Source organism: Leptonychotes weddellii, chromosome 5 (assembly GCF_054177405.1).
Source record: "Leptonychotes weddellii isolate Sample4059 chromosome 5, ASM5417740v2, whole genome shotgun sequence".
In the NCBI taxonomy this organism is placed as follows: domain Eukaryota; kingdom Metazoa; phylum Chordata; class Mammalia; order Carnivora; family Phocidae; genus Leptonychotes; species Leptonychotes weddellii.
In genome coordinates, this window is record NC_138373.1 from 3,783,967 (window position 1) to 3,808,994 (window position 25,028).

The window sequence follows — 25,028 nt, forward strand, 5'->3', positions numbered from 1 at the left end:
CCCCCCCCCCCCGCCCCCATGCCTCCCAGCCTCCAGGGCACAGTGCGCCCCCCCCCCGCGTTGGTGGGGCGGGACTCCTCACCTGTTTAGCAAACGTTGAGCCCCTACCAGGTGAGACATGTTCATTGGTGAACGAATGAGTATATGTGCCTGGACCCTTCTCTGTTGTAGCTGATGTTCTTCTTGGGACATGATCAGCATCCCAGAGGTGTCAAGCAAAGGCCTGGGGGTCCAGAAAGTACATCAGGATCTCAGATTAGACTGTGGGGTGGGGGAGACACTTCTGAAGAGGACACTGGAGCTGACCTGAAAGATGAATACAAGGTAGCATGTATCAGGCCTGTGGAACAGTGTTACAGGCAAAACAGGCACAGCTTGTGCAAAGGCCCTGAGGCAGGGAGGAGCAGAAAGCCCAGCATGGCTGAGAAGGAGCTTGTGAGGTTGGTAGGTGGGACTGGAACCGCCAGTGGGGCCACCAGACCCATGATGGGCACTCACCCATGCAGGCATGCTGCATGCCTGCTGGGCTGCATCCAGTGTCTTCCTTGGGGAAGACGAGGAGGAGCGGGTGGACCTGGCCCCAGCCCTTGAGGCCAGGAAGAGCGGAGCGAGTCTGGGCAGATGCCCTCTCCTCTTTATTAGCACTTGCTGGAAGTGTCACGGTGTGATTCAGGCTGATGGGGCAGGGGGAGCCCGAAATTGGGCCAGGAGAAGTGTTGGCTCATCTCTGAGTTTAAAGGTACAAAGAACTGGGGGAGGGGCCTTTGGGGGCTGAGATTGGGGCTCTTTGGGCCTCAGATCTTGGGGTCCTCATCTTGTTCTCAGGTTAGCTGACCCCAAGGCTTCCTGGTGGGATGGAAGACCAGAGGACCTGCAGCCGCTATGGGGTTGGGGGCGTGTCTCAGAGGCCATTTTGGACGGGCCTGCGTGGCAAAGGAGGTGGTGTCTATGCTTCTGACACATGTTGGGAAAAGCCAGCCAGGAAGGAGGAGGATCCTGGGCTTAGCTGGCGGGGGGCGGGGGGGGAATGTGAATCATGCCCACAGGCTTGCACAGGCCTGCCTGGTGCGGGTGGGGTGTTCCCTGCTGACGCTGCAACCTGCTCTCTGGCCTCAGTTTCCCCATCTGTAAAGGGCCGGCCCCGGGACGCCCTGGGCTAATTCTTTGAGCCAGGCTTTGTTTCTGGGAAGGGGGCCATCTCTGCCACCAGGGAGTGGGGTCCTGGTGCCTGAGGACTGATGTGACAGGCAGGTGGAATCCATGTGACCACGTCACTGGTGAGGGCCTGGCTTGGGCAGGGATGAAGGATGGCAGGGTGGCTGGGTGAGCAGCACTTCCCAGCCAGGTGGGGTTGTCCCTCCCCCGCCTTGCTCCTTGGAAGTCTCGCCTGCTCTGGACTCTGGCCACGCTGGGTCCACATTTCCCACTTGGTCTCTCAGCCTCCATGCGCCTGGCCAGCTGTGCCCTGGGGCTCCATGCTCAGGAAGCGCCCTGTTCCAGCCACTCAGAGGCACTCAGAGGCCAGGCTGGCCGGCTGGCTGAGAAAAGGGCTGGTCAGGCTGGGCTTTGCAGGATGTGTAAGAGCTCTCCTGAAGAGGCATGGCATTTGCGGTAATTCACACCCTAATTCTTGTGCAAGGATGGAGGAAGGATCTGAGGTGGTCACGTAGTGGAAAGAGGGCGGAGGGGAGGGGAGGCCACAGAAGCTTCCAGGCCCCTTCCCCTAAACTGAATGGGGTGTTGGGGAGTGCCTCTTTTGGACCAACCAGGGCAATTTGGAAACTGCTAAGGCTGAGGGGGATGGAGTGCCCTCTCTGAGCCACCATAGGGAATGGCTCAGAGGCTGGCGACAGGAAAAGCTATGAGGCAGACGGACAGGCAGGGCGGGGGGAAGCGGGGGTGGGGGGAGGCAGGAGATGAGCTTCTTCCAGCCCCGCATCTGCCTCCCCGGGGTTCCTGTGGGCCTGTGACTCAGTGCGGCTGCTGCAGTTGATGAAAAGAAAAATCCCAAAGAAAAGCCTGTTCCCATAGTAACCCAGCTCTAATTAGAGACTCCAAGGCCAAGTGGGGCCTTTCCTGCCTGGGCAGGGCCTTGGAGCCAGGAGGGGCTCTGCTGGATGTTGGGGAGACACCCCCCGTACCCCTTCCTGTTGGGGTCGGAAGACCTGGTGTCAGCTTGACACCAGGGCCCTGAATCCTTCCAACCTCCTGGCAGAATGGAGAGACCCTTTTGATAGACAGAGGCATGCGAGCTGAGTGAGGGGAAGGCACTCGCCAAGGGTGCCTGGCCCCCACTTTGGGTGGCTCCCTGGATGGTCCAGGCCTTTTCATCAGACCATGTCCAGGACTGGACACGAGCAGCCGATGGGGTCTGAGCAGCCGAGCAGAGGGCCACGGCTGTGGGGCCCTGGGCGTGGCCTCCCTCTGTTCCTCTGTGGGCAGAGCAGGTCAGTATGGATTCCGTGGGAGCATGGGGCTGCTCCTGGCTAAGTCTCCGAGAAGGAGCCTCCTGACTTCGTGCTTACCTCTGGCTAGAGATTGGACTTCTAATCCAGGTTCCTTTCCTGCTCTTTTGCCCCTTTTTCTGGAGATCCCCCCTGTCCTCTCTGCTGCCAGAGTGTGCCCGGAGGGGCCTTTCCTCTTGTCTCTCCCCTCCTTCCAGTCAGGCAGCACACCGTACATTGGGCAGGTGATGCCATGGGGCTGGGGTGGGCTAGCTCATACATAGCTCATGGGGACTCTGGCCTCAAAAGCTTGTGCTCCCCAGAGTGGCCTTTTATGATGGTTCCATTCTTGGTGGCTTGGCTACCCGGGGGCCCAGTCTCTGTTGACCCTCATCTTTACTGGGGGTGTGATGGTGGGTCTGACTCACTACTTGCCTCCCAGTAGTCAGCAGATCCTTGACATCAGAGCTAAGGGGGCCCAGTGGGCCTGGAGGCTTGAGCCCAAGGGGTTCTGAGAGGAGCTAGCTGTTCAGGGCCCTGGGTCCGCCAGTCCATAGAGAGAGCATGGGAGGAGGCCTGAGTCTGCCCACTTCCCCTCCTGAGGCTCACCAGCACTCATCACTTTCTCTCTGGGTGACCTTGGGAAGGACATACCAACTCTGCTTCATTCTCCTTCGTGAAGTGGAGGTGAAGGTCCCCACCCCCTGGTGCTGATCGGGCCCTCAGCTTGGTGGTGGAGAACTATGGGTGGGTCTCGGGTGGGGAACCAGGGCTCCCCCATCCACCAGCCTCCATCTGCTCATCGGAAGGGCCACCTGCCACCCCCCACTGTGGTCCCGTCTTCTAAAGGTGTCCAGACCCAAACGGTGACACACTTTCAAGCCCCGAGTCTGGGCGGCCAGCAGATTGGGCAGGTGTCCCTACTGTTTCGGTTCTTAGAACCCAGGCACTTGGGGAATGTGAATTTGTTCTGTTGGAACTACTTCCAGGTTGTTAGCTGGAAGAGGCAACGCAGATGGGGCCCCAGAGATCAGCTGCTGGGCAGCAGCGTGTGGGAGCATGGAAGCCCCCTCTGGTCACATCAGATGATTTAGGGACAGGGAAACGTGTGTGAGCATGTTGCTTAGATCATCTGTAAGTCGTGATCTGTGGCGTGCACGCACTTTGAGGTAGAGAAAATGCGTGTTTGCACTGGGGAAAAGGCGAGGAGGGTGTGTTCACCGCCGTTTGCCATGTGTTCTGGGGTGCAGTGGGCGTGGGGGTATGTGTGACTCTCCCTGCCCCCCCGTCCCCCGCAGAGAGACAGCACAGGCGGGGAGGGGCAGAGGGAGAGGGAGAGAGACTCTCAAGCAGGCTCCAAGCTCAGCGCGGAGACTCGGGGCTCTGTCGCATGACTCAGATCATGATCTGAGCTGAAATCAAGAGTCGGGCGCTTAACCAATTGAGCCACCCAGGTGCCCCATGTGACTCCATTTTTATGCATTTATGAGTTTTGTAAATTTTCTGAAATGAACATATGCTATTATATTTTACTCTTTTTTTTTTTTTTTAAGATTTTATTTATTTATTTGACAGAGAGAGACACAGCGAGACAGGGAACACAAGCAGGGGGAGTGGGAGAGGGAGAAGCAGGTCTCCCACTGAGCGGGGAGCCCGATGCGGGGCTCGATCCCAGAATCCTGGAATCATGACCTGAGCCGAAGGCAGACGCTCAACGACCGAGCCACCCAGGCGCCCTATATTTTACTCTTAATTTTTACACACATACAGGAACAGGATGGATATAATCTATTGATTTCCCCCAAATGCGATATTCTGCAATCTAGCTCCATCTGTCTTATATTCATTGTTTTTGATTGTGTTTCAAGCAAATCCCTGACATCAAGGCATTTCATCTCGAGATGTTTGTTGGTATCTGAAAAATGAGGCCATTTTCTTACATAACTACAATATGATTAACAATAATTAATCCTTAATATTTAATCCTGGTCCATGTTAAGATTCTCCTGATTTGTTCTAGAATGTCTTTGTGCAGATGGTTTGTTGGGAGGTATTCTAGCATCCGAGAAAATGATGTGAGGGCGGACGGAGCCAGCCTTGGTCCTTGCCTGGCCCTGCCTGGGATCTGGGGTCCTACTCCCTGATGTGGAGGCTGAGGGGTCTTGGCAGTGGTGTGTGAGGGCAGGGCTGTGGGTCGGCCCCAGCTCAGGGTGTGGGGGTCCCTGTGCCAGTCGGAAGCTCTCCCCGCAGGTATGGACCTGTCAGCCAATCAGGATGAGGAGACCGACCAGGAGACTTTCCAGCTGGAGATCGATCGCGACACCAAAAAGTGCGCCTTCCGCACTCACACGGGAAAGTACTGGACGCTGACAGCCACTGGGGGCGTGCAGTCCACTGCCTCCACCAAGTGAGTGCCCTGCTGCTGCGCCCCAGGCTGGCCTTTCCCGGGGGTCGGGGCCCGGGGACCTGGGGCAGCCCCGCCTGACCCTTCCTGACACCCCCAGGAACGTCAGCTGCTATTTCGACATTGAGTGGCGTGATCGGCGGATCACACTGCGTGCGTCCAATGGCAAGTTTGTGACGGCCAAGAAGAACGGGCAGTTGGCTGCCTCGGTAGAGACAGCAGGTAGCCACCTGTGGGCGCACCCCACTGCCGGGGTCTCTGGAGGGTCTGCCCGCCTCATAGTCACTCACCGACATCCCCCCCCCTTGCCATCTCAGGGATGACATGCTGGGGGACCCCAGACTCCCTGCTCGCTCTCTCTGAGCCACGCCCTGATCATCCCAGCCCCACCCTGTGAGACTCACCGCCCCTCCCCTTTCCTGGGACAGGGGACTCGGAGCTCTTCCTCATGAAGCTCATCAACCGTCCCATCATCGTGTTCCGCGGGGAGCATGGCTTCATCGGCTGCCGCAAGGTCACGGGCACCCTGGATGCAAACCGCTCTAGCTATGACGTCTTCCAGCTGGAGTTCAGTGACGGTGCCTACAACATCAAAGGTGGGTTCTGAGGGGGGTGGCTCCAGGGGGCCACAGGGATTGAAGCTCTTGTCCCACTTCGGGGCTCAGCCTGGCCGCCCTGGGACTTGGCTCTGGGGACAGACATCCTGTGGCCACCAGGCCCCTTTCCCTCTTTGTGTAGGAGGGAGGACCCCCAAGCTATAGAAGGAGGAGCGGAGCAGAGAGGGAGACCAGATTCTGGAAAGGGAGGGTGGGCAGGGAAGGTGTCCCACACCTGAGTTGTGGGACTTAAAGTCCGGGTGGGGGGAAGGGGCGCGGACCCCCGTCCAGCAGGGGTGGGAGGCTTGGGTGGGCATCACACAGAAACCACCCCGACTCCAGAAGCCGTGATTGCAGGCTGGGGCCTGATGGGTCTCACCGCCCCCAGACTCCACAGGCAAGTACTGGACAGTGGGCAGCGACTCTTCAGTCACCAGCAGCAGTGACACCCCCGTGGACTTCTTCTTCGAATTCTGTGACTACAACAAGGTGGCCATCAAGGTGGGCGGGCGCTACCTGAAGGGGGACCACGCAGGGGTCCTGAAGGCCTGCGCCGAGACCATCGAGCCAGCCACTCTCTGGGAGTACTAGCCGCCAGCGCCCCGTCCCCGCCCTGCCCAGACCCTTCTGCTAATAACTCTCTTCTCCAGGTGGGCTCCAGCGTGGTGGTGAGCCCCTTGCCTTTCAAACTGGAAACCCAGAGAAAACGGTGCCCCCACCTCTTGCCCCGTGCCTGGTCCTTGGCGGGATCTCAGATCCTTCTGTCCTCTCTTCTCTGCCGTGGGCGAGGCTGGCACCCCTTTCTTCTGACCTCAGACGACTCTGAGCCTTATTTCCCCAAAGTGGCCGAAGAGAGTGGGGGTGGGGGAGGGCTGGGAGGCCTTCCCGAGCCCCTGGGCCTGGTGGGGTAACTGGAATCTCCTGCCCCCTCCCGAGAGCCTCTGCCCCCCACTTCCCCGGAACTGGGTGCCTGCCCCCAGCCTATCGGCCCCCCCCCCCCGGTGCACCACCCCTGCGTCAGGGGGAAGGCCGCAAGAGGGGGAGGGGGCAATACCAGCATGTACCAGCTGCTTGCCCCCCTGCACCAAGCGGGCCTGCCCACTGCACACCCGCCCTGGGCTGGGGCCCTGCTGTCTCTCTTCTTTTCACCCTGGCCTGACTGGAAGCAGAAAATGACCAAATCAGTATTTTTTTTTTTTTAAATGAAGCATTATTGCTGCAGGCACCCAGGCAAGCTTGGTGGTAGTAGCCACGAGTGATCTTCAAGGGGTATTGTGGGGGAATCTTGAAACAGCATCTCTGGGCGTTGGTGCCCTCCTTGTCTGCTAGCTGTGGGGGGTGCAGGGTGCTTCCCTGAATCTAGAACCTGCCCCTACCTCCTTGGGGGACCTCGCTGGCCCCCTCCCTCCTTCCTGCCCAGGCCTATGTCCCCATCTGGTTGGTGCTGAGCCCCTCACCGCCTCAGCCAGAGCCCCCGGTGTGATCGGTGCTCCCTGTCCGACTGGACTCCTCGGGTCTCGGGGTGGGATGAAGCTGGGCGTCGCCCTCCACCGGGAGCCCCATGGGGAGCCCCCAGGCCCCTGGCTCCCAGCCCTGCCCCTGCCAGCCCCCCTCTTCCCCACCAGTTCATCTCTACCATGCATCTCACTCTGGGTGTCTTCGTCTTTTATTTTTTGTAAGTGTCATTTGTATAACTAAATGCCCATGATAGTAGCTTCAGACTGGAAAAGCAAAATAAAATAATGCGAGTGTGCAGCCCTGAGCTGGTCTGTGTGTATCTTGGGGATGAAAGTGGGTGGGGTTGGGGTGGGCCCAGGGTCCCATGGGTGCTCTGAGCAGCCTGGACATCCCTAGGAGTGGAGGAGGGCCCTGCAAGGGGTGGACTCTGACCCGAGACCTGCCCGGGGCCACCAGTGTCCCAAGCACATAGAGCTTCCGGGTAGGGAGGCGGCTGAATCTGGTTCCACAACCTCCTGCCTCCAATATTTGGAGCCTGCAACAGGCATGCACTTAGGCTGGGCATGTGAACTGCATGACTGTGTGCATAGGAGGTAGAGATCAAGGTAATATGAACCCACAGATCCAGCTTCTTTCTCCTGCCTCCACGGATGCACCTTGACCAGAACTTGGAATTACGGGGCCCTCCTCACACACTGCAAGAGGCCCCAAACAGTAGGCTCAGGTCCCCCAGGGGCTGGGATTGCATGGTCCGAGGGGCCCTCTGAGGACCGGCACAGAGATGGGTGCAGATCCTGGAAGGAGTCCGCTGGATGGGCTAAGCTTGGGGGCCAGGATGGGTGCCTCCATCAAAGCAAGACCCCCAGGCTCAGCCCTGGGAGCTGGGGGGCACTTCTCCATCTGGCAGACAAGAACCTGAGGAAGTTGCCAGCCCTGAACCCACCCCGCGTTCTCGGCCCCTGGCAGACCTCCACGTGGCCAGCCCTGCAGGGACCGCAGGATCTCACTTAAGCCAGAACTTCCCAAGGGGTAGCGCTGTTCCATCTTATAGAGGAGGAGACCGAGGTTTAGAGCAGCAAGGCACAGCCTCGCGGGTGGAGCGCGGCGGCCCAAGGGTGTCCACTAAGCAGACGGTGACTGAGGGCAACAGAGGATGGATGCGGACGTGAGGGGGGCAGCGCCAGGTCCTGGGGTGGGGCCCGGTGGGGGAGGGGGCTGGAGCGAATTTGCTCCCACCTTGCTGCCCGAGCGGTGAGCGGAAGCGCTGATTGGCTGCTGGTGATGAAACCGGGATGCCTGCGCTGTGATTGGTGGTCCCTGGAGGCGGGAGTCTAGAGATTGACAAGGGCAGATGGCGCCACAAAGGGCTATTGGGGCCCCAGCGGGGTCCTGGCGACCAGTCCCCCACCCCTGTTAAAGCCAGGCTGGAAGCCAGAAAAGTCTCAATGACGTGGAAGGAACAGATGAATCCGCTGGAGCCAAGTTCTTCCAGACCATGGGGGATGGGGGGAGGCACACTGCAAGGGGTTCGGGGAGGAGGGGGGAGCCCAGTCGGGCAGTTGGAGATCCTGCGGGGTGAGGTGGTTCCCTGCGATGCCTGGGAGAGCCCCGCCCACGGAGCTGGAAAGAACTGCCCTGGAATGACCCCGGGGTCCCCTCGCCGAATCCGAGCCTAGTCCGAGCTAGGCGCAGATTCTGAATTCCATTTGTTCCGCAAAAAGGCACCTGCCACGGGGCTGCGCGTTCTGGGGGCTGTGGGTGACTGTAGCGCACGGCGTATTTGGGGAGATGATCACACCTAGGGAAAGAGGGCAGTACAAGGGACTGGAAGGACAGTCTGGGTAGAGGGAACAGCGTAAGCAAAGGCCCGGCAGGAGGAAGCCAGGCGGAGCCTCCTCGGGTGGTAGCTGGAGACTCGGTTTGAGCAAGTGAGGCTGGTTGTGTCCAGACCCACCCGGAGACAATGGGCGTCTTCAGAAGGGGGGTAGACTCTCCTGTGGGCACATGTGGAACATCTGGGGGACCACCAGCCTCCCTCCTGCATTCCAGGGCTCCCCATTTCTGGGTCTTTCCAGACCTTCGTGTCCATCTGTCCAAAACAGGCTCTGGGGCCGGGGCTTGGATTCCAGAGCGGGATAGGCCGCTCTAGCTCCTGCCAGAAGAAGCTTCCTCAGTTTCCCCATTCATAAGGGCCTGGCACATCATATGTGGCCCTGCAGACACATGGGTTTATGCACATTAGTGGGCGTGTGCACATGTGAACAGAGTCCTGTGCACACAGAGACATATGTGTGTGCACAGGCACAGACATGCTCATGGACACACACACACCAGCTTCCGGTAACAATGGACTGAGTACTGACCGCTCACAGCGGGGCCTGGCCTCTGTACCTCAGGGGTGCCCACCCCCTCCATTCGCCCAAACCCCGGCGGGCAAGTCTTCCTCACCTCCAATTGTGAAGCTGGGTCCCCTCCAAGCCTGCCATGGAGTGTGAGCAAGAGTCCAGCCTCCCATTGCTCAGATGGGGAAACTGAGACCTAGTGGATGCCCAGTGAGCCTGGGCAGGGGCAGTGGTGCTCTGAGTTACACGTCACAGTTAATTGTGAGCCCCAAAGATCACAATTGAAGGAAAAATATTCAACGAAATTTATAAGGAAGAAAAAAGAGAGACAAGCGTTCTTCCCTCGCATGGGGCACAAGAAGGCTGCAGACCAAGCGGCTTCAGGCAGGCTGGAAACAGCGGTGTATCCAGAATGCACAGGCCATCCCAGGGCTGCACCCCCAGTCCTGGGGCCTCCCCATTCCTGTCTGCTGGGGTCCCCGCAGGCGTGGCCCTGTAGGACCCTTCTTGGGATGGGACCCCAAGCCCTGCAGGGGGGCCGTGGAGCTGTCCCTCTGGTGGGGGAGGCCTCTGAGCTTCCCAAGTGTGTCTCCATGGGACACCCCTGCCAAGTAGGTCCCCTCCCCAGTTCAGGCTCCTCCCCTGTTTATTTCTGGGGAGACCTCAGTGGAGGACACCCCAGAGCTGGCTGGGCCCCACTTCCTCCAGGGTCAGAGCAGCCTCTTCCAGAACTGGGAGGGATGATAGGTGACCTCCAATGACCTCACACTGAAGCATAATGTAGGTGAAGCTGCAGAGGGATCTGGACTCTCTGGGGACCCTCTGTCCTCAGTTTCCCCCATTTGAGCAATGGACAAATGGTTCCTAGGGCAAGACTGTCCAGCTGGAGGAGGGGCTCTGAGAACCCTGGGACAGCGAAAGAAGGGAGCCTGGAGAAGCCCCCCTCCCCAAGACATGCCTGGGAGGGGAGGGGCAGGGTGGGTCAGGTGGAGAATTTGGCCTGAGGCCCACGCCCTTTCATGGGGCCCCTGGGTTTAACCAGGAGGAGGCTGATCCTCCAGATGTAATAATTGAGACAAAAGCTGAACAGACATTGGGGAGGGGTCTGCACTCCCCTCCCCCCTCCCTGGGACCCAGGCCTGACCCGCAGACCGGAGGAGAAGACCCACCTTCCAGGCACCTCCAACTGGTGCCAGGCACTGGCAGGTGCTCTGACAGGGTTACTACTTTATCATTGTTGTTAGTTTAAGAATTAAGGTAATAAAAGCATAGAATCTGGTGTCAGAGGATGCCCCAGCCCCAGCCCCCTCCCGACACCCCCCCGGGTTAAACACTGTTGGCAGTGTCTTTGACTCGTCCAGAAAATCTTATTTTTATGTAAAGTATTCATATACAGCCCTTGCTATGTGCCAGGTACTCACCCCTTGTTAATTCAGTCCCTGTGATGCGCTGAATTTTGTCCCCGAGATTCATGTGCTGAGGCTGGACCGCCCAGCACCTCCTGACGTGATTGTGCGCAGAGACAGGGTATTTCAGGAGATGATTACAATTTAAATAGGTCCCTGAGGTGAGCCCCACTCCGATCTGACAGTGTCCTGGTAAGAAGAGGAGATTAGGAGGCAAATGTGCCCAGAGGGAAGGCGGGAGGCTCTGGACAGAGGCCTGGGTAGGCCCCCGCCCGCTGCCCCCAGATCTGGGACTGCCGGCCTCCAGGGCCGGGAGGAAAGGTGCTACCTTGTGGCGCCCCAGCCCACGACTACGACTACCAGCCCCACTTACTGCTGCAGGAATTGAGGCTCAGGGAGGTTAGGACAGTTGCTCCCAGCTTGGGTGCAGCTGGGATTTATATATAAAAATGTAACCCGTCTATGCAAGCACACGCAAACTCATCCTCATGTGATTGGTTCCCCCAGAAGCAGACACGCACATTCAAGGCCAAGTGGCCTATTTGGGAGGTGACCCCAGGACACAGGGAGGGGGGGACGTGAGCCGGTGGTGCACACAGTCCTCGTCCTTCTGTGACCGGCTTGTCTGACGTGGCCCCGTGTCTGCGAGGTTCACCTGCGGCGTGGCGTGGGTCGGAGTTTTCTTCCTTGTCATGGCTGACTTGTGTTCCGCGGGATGGACGGATGCACATGCCACTCCCCGCCATGGACACTGGCTTGCTTCCAGCTTTTGGCTCTTGTGAATGTGTCGCTGCAAACCAGGGGTACAAATCTCTGAGGCCTTGCTTTCTGTTCTTTTGGGTTTACACCCCAAAGTGGCCTTGCTGCTTCATATGGTCATTCCAACTTCGTTTTTTCGAGCAACCTCCATACACTGTTTTGCATAGTGGCTGCACCGCTTTACATCTCCAGCAACAGTGAGCCGGGGGTTGTATTTTGCTTTTTTGCACACTCGGGATCGTGTGCTCCCACGGCCCCCTCCCTTCACTTGTCACCTGACACACGTGTGTTTTCCTTACCTACGCAGGTAGAACTCGCTCCGGCTTCTCAAGGTTTACCCTGTCCCATCCCATCCAGTCCACCTTGTGCCCCAGTCACGGACACTCACGTCCGTTCTCCCTCGTTCTGAGCAGCACATGCTGCTGAATGGAACGACGGTGGGCGGGAGACGCTTTACAAGGCTCTGGGGGAAATTTCTGGAAGGGCAATTCTTAGGTCACTTGACATTTTGATAGATGGGGCCAGATCGCCTCCCCAAAGACCCTCCCCACCCTGCCCAGCTGTTGGATGAGTGTGTCTTCACGTTCTTCCCCTCCTGGATGGAATCGTTCTGGAAGCTTCTTGCCAGGCTGAGGTGAAAGCAAGTGCGCTGCAAGGTCAGAAGTGCAAGGGTCACCTCCTACGGGTTAGTCCATGCTAATGGTGAGCTCCTAAGCTGGGCGGGGCCTCTCCACCTCCTCTTCCTGCCCACTTGGCTTCCTTCTCCCCCAGAGAACCACTGGCAGACTTGGGGGGTATAAATAAAAGCCACCACATCTCCCAGGGCCCCAGATAAAGTCTCCCCCAAGAGCTGGTCCCTGGTCCCTGCAGCTGCAGGTGGGTCCGTAGGAGCTCCACAGTGGCCCATGCTGTGACCGGCTGCTCCCCACCTGGCCCCAGGGCCTCCCCAGAAGGCCCCCGTCTGCAGACCCCGAGCAGCCTGTCCGGCTGCTTCCTCATCCTTCGCACCTTTGCCCTGCGGATCCTTGGCCTCCCCAAGTTCTCAGGTCACTCTCCTCCATGCAGGGAGGCCACCAGTCTCTGCCAGGCTTCTGCCACTCAGGCTACCCAGCCCAACCCTTCCCTTTTACAGATGGGGAAACTGAGGCTCCAGCTAGCAGGTGGAAAAAGCACTCGCTCACATTTTCTGATTCCAAACACAATGAAGCTGACATTTGTGTGGCTACCGTAGGTCATACTGTGTCTTCCCCTACAGTAGCTCACTGAGTGTCCTAAAGACCCCCTTCTGAGGGGGGTATTTTTGGTGTCATTTCACAGATTTATTTTTCCAGCAACTATTTCCTGAGCACCCCGGGCCCTGACCGGGTGCCAGAGACGCAGAGCCGAGCTGAATGGTGCTCCTGGTCCTCAGGGAAGGCAGGCCTGGTGGAGACTGTTCCACAGTAGGGAAGGGGCCTGAGATGGCTAGTGTCTCAGGAGGACAGGCACAGAGGACTGGGCCGAGGCTCACAGCCGGGAACAGCACAGCTGGGCAGGAACCGTGTGCCCGCACGTCCTTCAGTGCCCCTGGCCTCCAGGATGTTCCAGGCTTCCTTTTTGGCTTTGTTCCCCATCAGAGGCGAGAGAAAGGAGATGTCTGTGGGGGAGGCGTCAAGAGTCGCCAGAGGTCCGAGGCTGAGCAGGTGAGGGTGGCCATGTGGGGGAGCCATGCGGGCTGTCCACTCTGAGCCCCAGGCCCAGGCCTCCCTAGAGCCCCAGTGGATGGCCCCCGAAGCCCATCAGGGCCTCCAGCAGGTCACGGAGATGTGTGCCGCCTGCGGAGCATCCTTCCTTGGAGCTATGAGCACGTGTTCACCCTATGGACACGGTGACCCTTGTAATTCATGTGCTTCTCCACGTGAGCTGCCGGGAAGGGGGCCAGGCCGCCTGACTTCAGAGCCCCACTTCCTGCGCTGTGTTTAATACTGTAGCTTTGCTTCTGTTCCAGTTCGGTTTTCTGCTTGTTCTCGATCATGGGTATTTTTTGGTAAGTGGCCTCAATCTTGACAGGAAAGAGGAGAGAGAGGGAGAACCAGACTTGGGGCAGAGAAAGGAGAGACTGAGAGCCCCCTGAGAAGGCTGCGGCCCTGGTCTCCCTGCTGTGATGTGCTGGGCCCAGGTGCACTGCCCCCCTCTCCCAGGCTGTGAATGCCACTCGCCCGGTGCTTGGTTCGGGGCAAGCGGGCAGTGGCACAGCCCCAGACGCACCACGGACGAGGGCAGGTGGACGGGGGACTGGACCTGCGGAGTGGTGAGGGGCAGCCATCCGGGGATGTGCCTGGGTCTGAAGCCGGACCCGCCTCTGGGAGTGGATGCCAAAGGGCAGCGGGAAGGGGACCTGACAACAAGCTCTTTCCTGGCTTTCTCGGTGCTGTAATTGTCCCCACTTTGCTTCAAGCAGCTGGCTGCAGTGACCTTCCCGGGGCCCCGCAGCGCTGCACCTGCAGAACCCACAGAATGGCCTCGGGCCCAGTGCGCCACCCCCACTTAGGGAAGAGGCAGGTTCCGGTGATCCCGGTGGCCCTGGTGACAGCCTGTGCTGGCTCCACGCCCCTCTCGTGAGGGTCTTAACTGGCATCATCTAGGGCAAAGCCAAGCCTAAGCGATGATCAGTTCTGGACTGCCTGCCAAGACGTGCTGATGAAGGGGGAGGAAGCAAGGAGAGGAGTTGCTTCCGACTTAATCCTGAGAGGGAAGACCCACAGATGGGGTTTTAGGTGGGGCCACGTCCCCCGGGGGTCATGAGAACAAAGAACAGCAGGCTGGACAGGGGCAGCTGTGCACCAGCCTGCAGAAACGTGATTCCAAGAAGCCCAAAGAGAAGGTTTACAAGCCTGCAGCAAGAGGTTCTAAAAGGAGGAGCTAATTAAAAACGGTATTTTGGAAGCACTTGCTCATACCTTGCTAATGCTCATGATAGGATGCAAACCTGCACATCTGGTTTACTGGTTTTGTGAGACATTATATATATCACAGAGCAGAACGACCTGGAAGGAAATGCATCAAAAAAAATATTATCAGTAGGGGCGGCTGAGTGGCTCATTGGGGTAAGCATGCGACTCTTGATTTCCGCTCAGGTCATGATCTCAGAGTCGTGAGATTGAGCCCCGCATCAGGTTCTGCAATCAACGCGGAGTCAGCTTGAGATTCTCTCTCTCTGCCCCTTCCCCCCCTTGCGTGCTCTCTAATAAATAGATCTTAAAAAATATCAGTAGCTACCTTCAGATAACAAAGCACTTTTGTCTTGATCCTTTTCTGTGTTTTCTAATTTTTTCTCTTTTAAAACATTTGTTAAGTGGCCAATGTGTATACGTAAATGTCACTTCAAGGATGGAAAATAAGTTTGGACAGTGCAATTACAAATGCACCTGACCTAAACAGCAGTTCCTTCTAAAGGAAGATGTGTCCATTCAAGTGTCCCCAATGAGGTCAGATTCCAGGAGACAGGTCTTAGGACAGCCGAGGGACCGTGGCAACAACGATGTGCCAACGAAGGGTAAGAACACAGGCCAGGGCGGGTGGGTTGACACTGCTTTGTCAAGGAATCTGGCAAAAGACATAGAAATACACACCCCCATCCTTTTTTTTTAAGATTTTATGTGACAGAGATAGTGAGAGCAGGAACACAAGCAGGGAGTGAGGGAGAGGAAGCAGGCTTCCCGTGGAGCAGGGAGCCCGATGTGGGGCTCGATCCCAGGACCCTGGGATCATGACCTGAGTTGAAGGCAGATGCTTAACGGCTGAACCACCCAGGTGCCCCTCACCCCCATCCTTTATGCACAACTCCGCTCCCGGAAAATATATCTTTTGAAACATCCAAGCAGGTGCTCACCAAGGTGTGGAAGGGTGGCAGGAAGTGCGAAGCACCCCTATCGTCCATCAGGATGGCACAAAAAGAACCAATCAGACCCGGGGGGGGCACTCCTGGTTGCAAAGAGAGAAAAGTCCCATTTTGAAAGGTGCAGAATCACTTTTTTTTTTTAAGTAGGCTCCACGCCAAACATGGGGCTTGAACTCATGACCCTGGGAATGCAGGTAACTTCTGTCTTGGATTTATTTCAGTACATTTTCAGAAATGCACAAAAAAAAAAAAAGGGGGGGCGCATCACTCAATAAAGCTGCAAATAGCAGGACAGGATAGCCCACGTTTTATCAGAACGTTGAGCAGTTTGAGCCCAAAGGTGCTGGGGTCTGCCAGCCTGGCTCACAGCAGGACTGCTGGGGATTCTGATGGGGAGGGCTGTGCCCGAGGAAGGTGGCCCCAGTCAGACACTCTGTTCTCAGGGACTTGATCTCCTGGTCTTGGAGGAGGACACGAGCTTCCTCCCATTTCACCCAACCTTCGCCTGGTCCAGCCTCTGCAGATCGCTCTCCAGGCAAGTTGGTGGCTTGCTGCCCAGGCCTGGAAGAGGGGTTGAGCACTTTCTGGAAGGGGATTCTGTGCCAAAAAACAACAAAAAACCCCCTTGTGCCGAAGTGGGCCTCGGTAGCCACCCAAGCAGGGTCAGCATGAGACATCACCTGATCTTCCTTCTGGGGAGGGGAGATGGGGGTCTCACTTCTCCTCGCAGCTCTCCAGCGGCAGCTAACGTCCGCTCCCAGGGAGCAGTGGCATCGTAGGCCCAATCACTCCCCGGGAATCTGTCGCCTGTGTGCGCAGCCCCTGTAACTTCATGGGGGTGGAGGGGCCTGCCCGGTAGTGCCGTGTGGACAGACAAAACCGGAAGGAGCATAGTGCACAAACATTTATTTACAAAAAGTCCAAGTTACATATAATACAGACTTTTTACACACAGTAGTTTAAACAGAATTATTTTGATGTATTTTACTACCAGAAGGTACAGAAAAAAATTTAATAAACTAATCATTTTTGCTATTTTTATACAAAGTGACAGGTCATGCACACTTTTTTTTTTTTTTAAGTTTTAAAATCTTTTGCTAAGTGCAAATACTAGATTCCTCTCTCCAGTTTAAGGCAAGTAAAACGGGACTGTTGCTGGGCAGTGTCTGGCTTGGGGGAGCAAACACTGTGGCCCAGAGAGGGTAAGATGCCAGGCTGCCTCTGGGATTCCTGCCTTGTCCCTGCCACTGGCTGGTCTCTGTGGGTCTCCTGTCCTCATACCTTGCAGCCACTTGCTGGCTTGTTTGTCAGAGGATTAAGGCCCCCTCTCCCCTGAACTCTCACTAGTGCAGTCTGCTTCTCAAGAAGCCTGGGGTCCTCTGGGACACAGGCACCTAGAGGGTCACTTCACAGACAGGTGGGACCTCATGCTAGCGTCAGAACTCGTGGCAACGACCTTCCCCCAAACAGCAACTATGCTGCTGCGGGCCTGGGAGCTGCTCCACAGTCCAGTGCAAGGAGGATCATCAGAAATCGGGGGTCCTCAGATCCCTAGCAGCTGCGTGTGGCTCGAACAGCCAGAATTCATCTCAAAGGGCAAGTCCTCAGTTTGGCTTTGGGGGAAACCAATTATTCTGGTCTCTTCCTTTCCTGTGTCGGGATCTTCACATGCCACCCACCTGGGGCCTGCCCTTTCGGCTGCCCAAAGCGCCCCACGGAACCCTGTACCCTGGCTACAGAACAGAGGTGGACTGGTTTGTTCCCTCCTTGGATGAACTGGCTCAGGGGGCCCAGGAGGTTCTGGTGTGTCCCATTTGGTGGGACGTCCGCTGGAAGCTCAACTGCTCTGAGACCCTCCTCACCTTGGGGATGCACGGGGACCATGCCGTAAAGGTATTTAGACCTGTCACTGTGCCCTGCAGTGCACCCCCAGCAGGGCTCTCCCAAGGCACTGCCATTCAGGCTCCCGGAGGTGCAAGCCCCTCCTCGTGTGTCCCTCCCTACGCCCAGAGAACTCTGCAAAACCCTCCCCTGGGGGAAAAGCAGGAGGAAGAATGGGCAACTTAGCAGATTTCTCCCCATTTTAATCCTTGAAATACATGAGAAACTGATGGCAGTGGGTGCCTGCACACAAGAACGCATGGTCCTGGGGCACGGTCCCCAGAGATGGGGGGTTGGTCATTAGGCTCACCCTTCTGAGATCTGTGCACAGGTGCTGGGAACTTCTGGGAACCCCACAGACATGAGAGATACAGCAGCAGTGACAGAGACCAATACTGGGCAGCCAGGCAGGGTCACTCCCCATGGAAGCCTCTGTTCTGCAGAGTGGCTAGCGATGGGGCAGAGCCTTGGGTAGGCTGGGGCTGCACAGGGAAAGGTGAGTGGGAAGGGGCAGGAACCCCCATGCCGACCCGGAGCTAGACTCACCTGGCTGTGGGCAGGGGCAGCTCCACGGGTGGGTGCCGGGTGTAGTCTGGGTCCTCTATCCCCCCGTGGAAACCCACTGCCACCACCAAACCTTAGGGGAGAAGCTGCTCATTACCTGACAACTGGGCTACCTGGGAGAGCCACCAAGCCTGTCACAGCCACCTCGAAAGGACCTTTTGTTTGGCAAGATTCAGGACCATCCAGCACTCACTGGCTGCCTGGTGTGGGGTAACTGATTTGACTTTCTAGAGACTGAACGAGAGAAACTCTAGTAGGCCACAGAAAACCCAGTAAGTTCAAAGTGAGTAAATGGCAAATATTTCTTTAAACTACAAAACAGAACTGACAGCATGAGATGGCTCTCTGTGGTCTCATCTGAGTGGGCCAAGGACAAGAAGAGACCTGAATAGTCACGGTGGTGGCGGCCTGGGGTTCTGGATTTGGAGAATACAGTCTGCAGCCTCCCCACCCTGAGCGGTGCCCCCAGGCCTGGGGATATGGTTCTGCCACCGCCTCACTGGGACCAACTAACTTGGAGCAGCAGGGTGCACTCACTCTGGGTGGGCCGCAGCATTGGGGTGGGGGTGGGGGGGAGAACCCAGCCTTCACAACATGGTTCAGATGGCTTAGCTCTCTCCGAACTCCAAACTCCCTCCAACTGGGACTTCGGCTTTATCACCAATCAGACTATACTGCGGTAAGGAAGGCCTACGTGGTTAACTGAGAGACTTGTGAGGTCTGCCAGGGGGAGGGGAGGGGACGGACACAAACACTTCCCTCGTCACTGTCTGCAGGGACAGGGCTGACAGAGAGGGGATACCTTGTGGTGAGGGTCCCTGCACTGCTGCTCGGACAGTGGAACTCTCCAGGGAGGCCCTACTGGCCCCTTATCACTGGTCCAGCAAGGGTCAGACCAATCCTTTTACAGGCACCTGAGGGCACTGGCCTGCCGGCCGCTCAAGGGACAGTAGCCCTTCCCAGGAAGCAGCAGGAAAAACGCCAACCTATCCTTTTGAGAGCCAAGTGCACGATCCCCATTCAGAAGGCATGGCCTTGGGGGCGAGGCGGGAATCTATGGAACCCCGGCCCTGCACAGGCTGGGCTGCTCAGTGGCGGGCTCTGGGGAGGAGGCAGGACACAGAGCTGTCAGAAGCGATGCCGTGGCTGCGGACCAAAGTGCATAGGCAGGTTGTGCTCCAGCGGCACGTGGACGGGAGCGAAGTCGTAGTTGACGCGCACATTGGGCAGAGGGGGCACGTAGGGCGCTGGGACGGGGCCCATGTTGAGAGGGAAATTGTTGAACATGGGCCGGACAGGCGGCAGGGGGAAGGGGGGGTGCACAAAGGCATAGGGGGGGATCTGTGGCTGGTGCAGGTTCTGCGGGACGGGCCTCGGCAGGGCTTCGATCCTCTGGACTTTCTCTGGAGGCTTCTCCAAGGGGGGCCCGATGCGTTTGAAGGTGTTCTCTGAACAGGACATGGGATTTAGTAGAGAAAACAAAACCAACTGTGCTTGATGTGGGTTGGGACCAAGGCTGCATATCCTGACCTCAGTCCCACTTGCCCCAAGCTGAGAGCCTAGAGCATGAGACCAGGCCAGGCATGTCTGACCTTCAGCATCATTCTTACCTACGGACATAGGAGGGGTGGCCAGGCCACAAAGAGGCCAATGAACGTGAGCATGTGCACCAACCCCCCTCAGCTGTCTAAGTGTTAACTCAGTGATCACCCTGGAGAGTGGTGGATTCCATGGGAGACTTTCCTTCAGAGCCAGGGCCTGGGGGCCACTCTCAGAAACTCCATTTCATTCCTTTGTGACCTCAGAGAGGCCAGGGTGGGCCTACTGTCTTTTTAGTCCAGTGTGGGTTTTGTCTGCCTCCTAAGCTCAAACCCATCCCTTGGGACCCCCTGACCATCAAGGGGATACTGAAACTCTCCTATGCTTTCACAGCCTCTTGCCATGGGGAGATGGATGGATGCCTGGGCGGCCCCGGTGGGCTGGAAGGCCAGCCATGAAGCCCACCCCCCGCATGGAGTGCTCCGGGCCCCCCCCACCCCCCCAACAGGGATCGCCCCAAGCATGGGGCCCGTGCTGGGGGGGTGCTTGCCTCCAGTCTTTCTCTTCTGCTCCTCTTCAGCCTCCTTCTGGATCTCCTCAATTAGCTTCTCATCATCTTCCTAGAAGAAGAGCAACAAGATGGTGAGCTTGCTCCAACCAGCTCCATGCTGTGCGTACACCCCCCCACTGGGACCCAGGGGAGGACAGCTTGCTGCCAGTCAGCAGACTACTCATTCCCAGACCCTGAGGGTCTCCTTGCTTCATCAGTGGATGAGGCTCCCAAGGAAGCCCACCTGAAAGGCTGTGGCTGAGGAGTGGGATTGTGGGGCAGGAGCCTGCTTTGTTCCCTAAGCTGTAAAGCAAGCAGAGGACCTTCTGCAGCTCAGGTGGGCAGACTGATAACCCAAAGGTTTGGAAAGGGGGTGGGTCTGGGGCGGGCAGGGCCCGAAAAGTTTCACACTTGATCTTAGCCAAAAGGCCGAGAAGCGATGGCCAGAAAAGTTTCAGATCCAGAGTCCATGAACTCTTGAGCAGCACACCCTTTTGTGCAAAGCCCAACAGAGTCTTACTGATTCTCTGACCTTAGGTGGACAAAGGTCTACTCAGGCCAGCTGAGCCCTGAAGCTGGCCTTTAGCTTCTAGACAGCTGGTGGGCTGTAGAAGGAGCTGCGTCTTGCCAGTTGAATGGTGGTCGGGGTGGGGGCCCTCATGTGGGAGGAAGGGCACAGCAGTTTAAGAGCGAGATGAACGGAGTAGAACATCACCAACTGTGCGGATTTGAACTGAACGACAGGCAGGCTTGTTTCCTGGAGTCTTCCAGCTGCTTCTCCAGGAGTTAAGAGCAGTCAAGCTGGGGAGAAGTGTGAGGAGGGCACTGGTGCGCAGCGGCAGTCCCGGTACTCGAGGAGGGGTTTCCTAGACAAGGCATTGGAGCCTCCCCATGTGGCCAGGTGTGTCCTGGGCTGGAACGGTTTCAGTGACACCTTTGACCAACTGATGGCACCAGGGAACTTGTGAAATGTGAATGGAGAACCACAGAAAAGAGCATGTGAGCTGGAGAGAGCACCCTCCCTAGATAGTGGAGAGCGTGGCAGTCCCACCTGAGCGGAGACAGTGTGCATGTTTACTTAGCACATTATTAATGTCACTGCCAAGACAGCAGTCAGGGATTTCACCATACAGTTATGACAAACCTCAAGGACTCGAGTCGGGAATAGCTTTTAATCAGCTTGTATCGGACACCTGCTAGTGCTAGACACTGTTCTAAGTTTACTGGTTAAACTTCTGATCAACAAGGAGACTAAGTCATACTGATGGAATGAGTAAATATTTATGTAACATATTCCCTTTGTTTGATAGATAAAAAATCTTAGGACAGAGCTGCTGGAGGCTGTGGGCTCTGTGGGCAATAGCAGGAGGCCCTGTTAAATTCGCTCATGTTCTCCCACCCTCAGTCGCCAAATGACGGAACTAAACTAACTCGATGGTCTCTAAATTCTTTCCGCAACCTTCCCGACATTTGGAAAAAAATTTTTTTTTTTTAAGATTTTATTTATTTGACAGAGACACAGCGAGAGAGGGAACACAAACAGGGGGAGTGGGGAGAAGCAGGCTTCTCGTGGAGCAGGGAGCCTGATGCAGGGCTCGATCCCAGGACCCTGGGATCATGACCTGAGCCGAAGGCAGATGCCCAATGACTCGGCCACCCAGGTGCTGCAACACATTTGGAAATCCTTAACACACAAATCTTTCTCAGCCTCACCCTGCCAGGTGTTCTGAGCAAAGCAGGAGGAAGAGGAGAGAGCTGCCAAGTGCCAAGAAGAACCCTCGAGGGCACCATGTCTGTCTCCGAGGTTAACACGTGCAAATTCTCCATTAAAAACCCCAAGACCCAGTCATCTAGCCTCTCTGTGAAAATTCCAAAGGAGGGAATGGATTTCTCTATGAAGGAACCACTAAGCCAACCGATGCAAAGGGCTCGGATAACTCAGTACAGTTTGGTGGGCACAGTGTGAAGGTCTCCATGTGAATGTAAAGATACGTTCTACCAATTATCTAGAGGAGGACCTGACAAACCTCTTCATTTTGGTGCCAGTGGAAGGTCCAGGGAAAAAAGACTTTTAATCTTAAAAAAAAAAAAAGCAGCGATCCAGAAAACTGTCAGGTGGGAGAGAAGGGCTCTGTGGTACCTTCCACTAAGCGACTTGAATGTCTGAGTCTCGCAAGATACCTCATCTGTAAAATGGGCTGTTGTAAGGCTGGAATGAGCTCAAGTATGTAAAGGACTTGGCAAAGAGCGCTCACTATTTAAAGGCAGGAAGGTCATGGAAAACAGCAGAAATAAAGATTTTAGAAAGATGAGAAGCTTCAAGAAAAAGTGGCAGAGATTGGGAGATGACCCCAACACTTGCCTCTGTGGCTTCTTCATAAGGCAGGTGCCGGGCTTCCTGACTGTATTAATTAGGGCCACTGAGTAAATTGTCAGTTGCAGCTAGATTAAGGATCAGATGGTTCAGATTTCAACTTCCTCCGACTGGTTGGAGTCACAGGACACTGTTTAGAAACTAACAATGAAAATGCTTTTCAATATATTTTTAAATTACATTTTTAGCCAAACATGTTAGACTCTAAGGTGAAGATTTCTTACTTCATCTGGGGTGGGGGTTCCTTCCCAAGCAATTTCTCTTAAGCATTTAAAGCTCCTCAAGTCAAGAGTGAAGGCAGACTGAATCATACACTTTAAAAATGGCAAATCTTATTTTATACATATTTTACCATAATTAAAAAAAATGTTAACAAAAAGAGTGAATGTGGCAAGCTTTAGGGCTGATTTTGAGATAAAACATGAAGACTGGTCCCTCTGGGTTTGGGCTGAGGGACAGATGGGCTCCCGAGGCCTTTCTGGAGGTGAGTTCCCTTGGGAAACATTCTTGGTGCCCCAAGTGTCATCATTCATGGCAAACCAGGACACCTGCGAAAAAGGCTTGCCACTCTGCAAATCTAGGACACACCTAGGCTGCTGGAAGTGGGGAACAATAGGAGGAAAGCAGATGAGAGAGCTGGGTGCAGGGGCCAGGTTGCTGAAGTACCTGACCTCCAGCACCCCCGGAAGGGGCTGAGTCACCCACAGGAAATCCAGGCATGATGGAGCGACCGGCCGCGGCAAGTCTTATCTTCAAGCAGCACTGACTTCCTAACGGACAGGGTGCTGGCGCGATGAGAACAGCTCCAGTTCTGGGGCTCCATAGAGCTGGGCTTGAGGACCCTGTTATCTTCCACAACCTGACCTGGAGCCCATTCACAGCGGTTTACTGTGAGAAGCAAATGATCTCTCTTTCACAAAGTGCCAAGCACTTGTGACAGCAAGAGTGGAAGTTAATGTTTACTGAGGGCTTACTATGTGCCAGCTCCTGTTGTAAAAGCACTTCACAGAGACTGGATCTTCGTAACAACTCCACTAGTTAGGCCCTATTAATGAATCCCCGTATTACAGATAGGGAAACGGAGACACCGTGAGGTTTAAACCCAGGCCTTCCACTCTCAAGGCTGGAGCTCTTAACCGCAGAAACCACAGGTTTCTGAACTGGAAGCTTCTGCAGCAGGGACTACAAAGCTCCTGGAACTCCGCCCGCCCTGCCCCGAGCACTGTCAGAGGCCCTGCCTTGTTCTAGAACGAGTGCATCTTATCCTCCTTGAAATACAAGAGGGTTCCTTCTCTTTGGGATGGGCAGAACTCCGGAATCTCCTTTTTCCACTAAATACAAGAGAATAGGGCAAATCAAAACACCTCCATTCAAGAAGACAAAGAGCCAACACAGCAGAGAAGGGGGTCACTTCCCTGGAAATTTTTAGGGAATTCTTTTCTTGGTCAGCTCATCCAGAAGTGCACATACTATCCCTTAAAAAAGATCCATTCGTCAGTGTCTGGCTTCCCCTGGCACTGGCCTCTGAGACAAAGCCAGCAGCAGATCCCTCTCACCACCTCTTTCCTTCTCCCCCAGACAGAGTCAGGAGCTCCAGAGCCCACAAACCTCGCCTCTTGAGCCAGAAACCCAAGGTGTGGGCCAGGCTCTACCACTGAGGCCCAAAAGGACTTACTGGCTCACAGTGGCAGGGTCTCCCCTTGCCTGACTGGGCCGCTGCTCTTAGCCCATCTCCAGAGTGGGAACACACACTTCTAGATTTCCGTGCCTAACATGCTTTCTCGTGAGGCTACCAACTTACTTGCATATCACAGTGTCCCATGGAATTTTCTCTTTCTGCCACAAAAGACCAATGTTTTGATTCTCATAACATTAAAGCAATTTGGGAAATAAAAAGTTTAACACCGCCCAAATAAAAAAGTCACCGGTAATTCCTCTCCAGAGAGAACTCCTGGGAATGTTTTGGCCCACTTCCCATCGGTTGTGTTTGTATCCCCACCTCACTCAGAAACCCCCCGAGGTTCTCTTCTGGAAGGCTGTGCTCTGCACACTCAAGTCCCACCTCCCTGTGTCCTGCTCTAGTTCACATGCGCACACTAAGTGTCTCTCCCAATCATAAGGGGCCAACAGAGATTCTACCAGCGAGGAAACAGGCTCTGAGATGCAGTTACATGCTGAAGATCAGAGTCGTGAGAAGTGAAATTGGGACCAGTGCAGAGCCTACTGCTCCTTGTGGGCTGGCAGCTGCTAGGGTGCCTGGGCAGTTAGGGCCCCTCTAGCTGCTCTGCCCTCTATAGGGTTGGAGACCAAACTGGACCCTCAACCCAAGCTCCCCTTCACACCCTCCCCCCGGGGAGGAACAGATGGTTCTGTTGGTAGCCACTGCGCTGGGCACCCCAACAGGCCTTAGTGAATGGCCACTGAGGATGACGCGTCCCCCCCGCACTCCTCCATCTGGCTTTTGGCATGGGCTTTAAGATGGATCCAGTAGGCCTGGATGACTTCCATTCTCTGTCTGCTTTCCGGCCCCTCCCAATCTTGGTGAAAATTTCCACACAGATCCATGGAATGTGCATATAAGCAAGACTAGGCTGAAACAGGAGGGAGCAGACACCAGTCAGCAGTCAAGATGTCCCAGGACGGGCAGGTCTCAAAAGACTGAGTATAATGGGGGCGCCTGGGTGGCTCAGTCGGTTAAGTGTCTGCCTTCAGCTCAGGTCATGATCCCAGGGTCCTGGGGCTGAGCCCCGTGTCAGGCTCCGAGCTCGGTGGGGAGCCTGCTTCTCCCTCTCCTCCCTACTTGTGCTGTGAAATAAATAAATAAAATCTTA

At 56.0% G+C, this 25,028-nt stretch overlaps 3 protein-coding genes across 3 annotated transcripts in view; 1 reads left to right on the plus strand and 2 right to left on the minus strand.

The window, feature by feature from the left end:
- The window catches only part of FSCN1 (fascin actin-bundling protein 1), a 9,833-nt gene extending 2,634 nt beyond the window's left edge, over positions 1-7,199 (plus strand). Inside the window, exons 2-5 of the mRNA XM_006734357.3 lie at positions 4,695-4,851; positions 4,949-5,070; positions 5,277-5,444; positions 5,833-7,199. Coding sequence (XP_006734420.1) covers positions 4,695-4,851; positions 4,949-5,070; positions 5,277-5,444; positions 5,833-6,035 — 650 coding nt within the window. The 3' untranslated portion in view covers positions 6,036-7,199. The remainder of the gene's footprint in view (positions 1-4,694; positions 4,852-4,948; positions 5,071-5,276; positions 5,445-5,832) is intronic.
- The window catches only part of ACTB (actin beta), a 333,619-nt gene that overhangs the window by 48,628 nt on the left and 259,963 nt on the right, over positions 1-25,028 (minus strand). The window lies entirely within an intron of this gene.
- The window catches only part of RNF216 (ring finger protein 216), a 136,938-nt gene continuing 128,088 nt past the window's right edge, over positions 16,179-25,028 (minus strand). The window contains exons 14-15 of the mRNA XM_081822766.1: positions 19,824-19,893; positions 16,179-19,182 (exon numbers count right to left, since the gene is read on the minus strand). Coding sequence (XP_081678892.1) covers positions 18,863-19,182; positions 19,824-19,893 — 390 coding nt within the window. The 3' untranslated portion in view covers positions 16,179-18,862. The remainder of the gene's footprint in view (positions 19,183-19,823; positions 19,894-25,028) is intronic.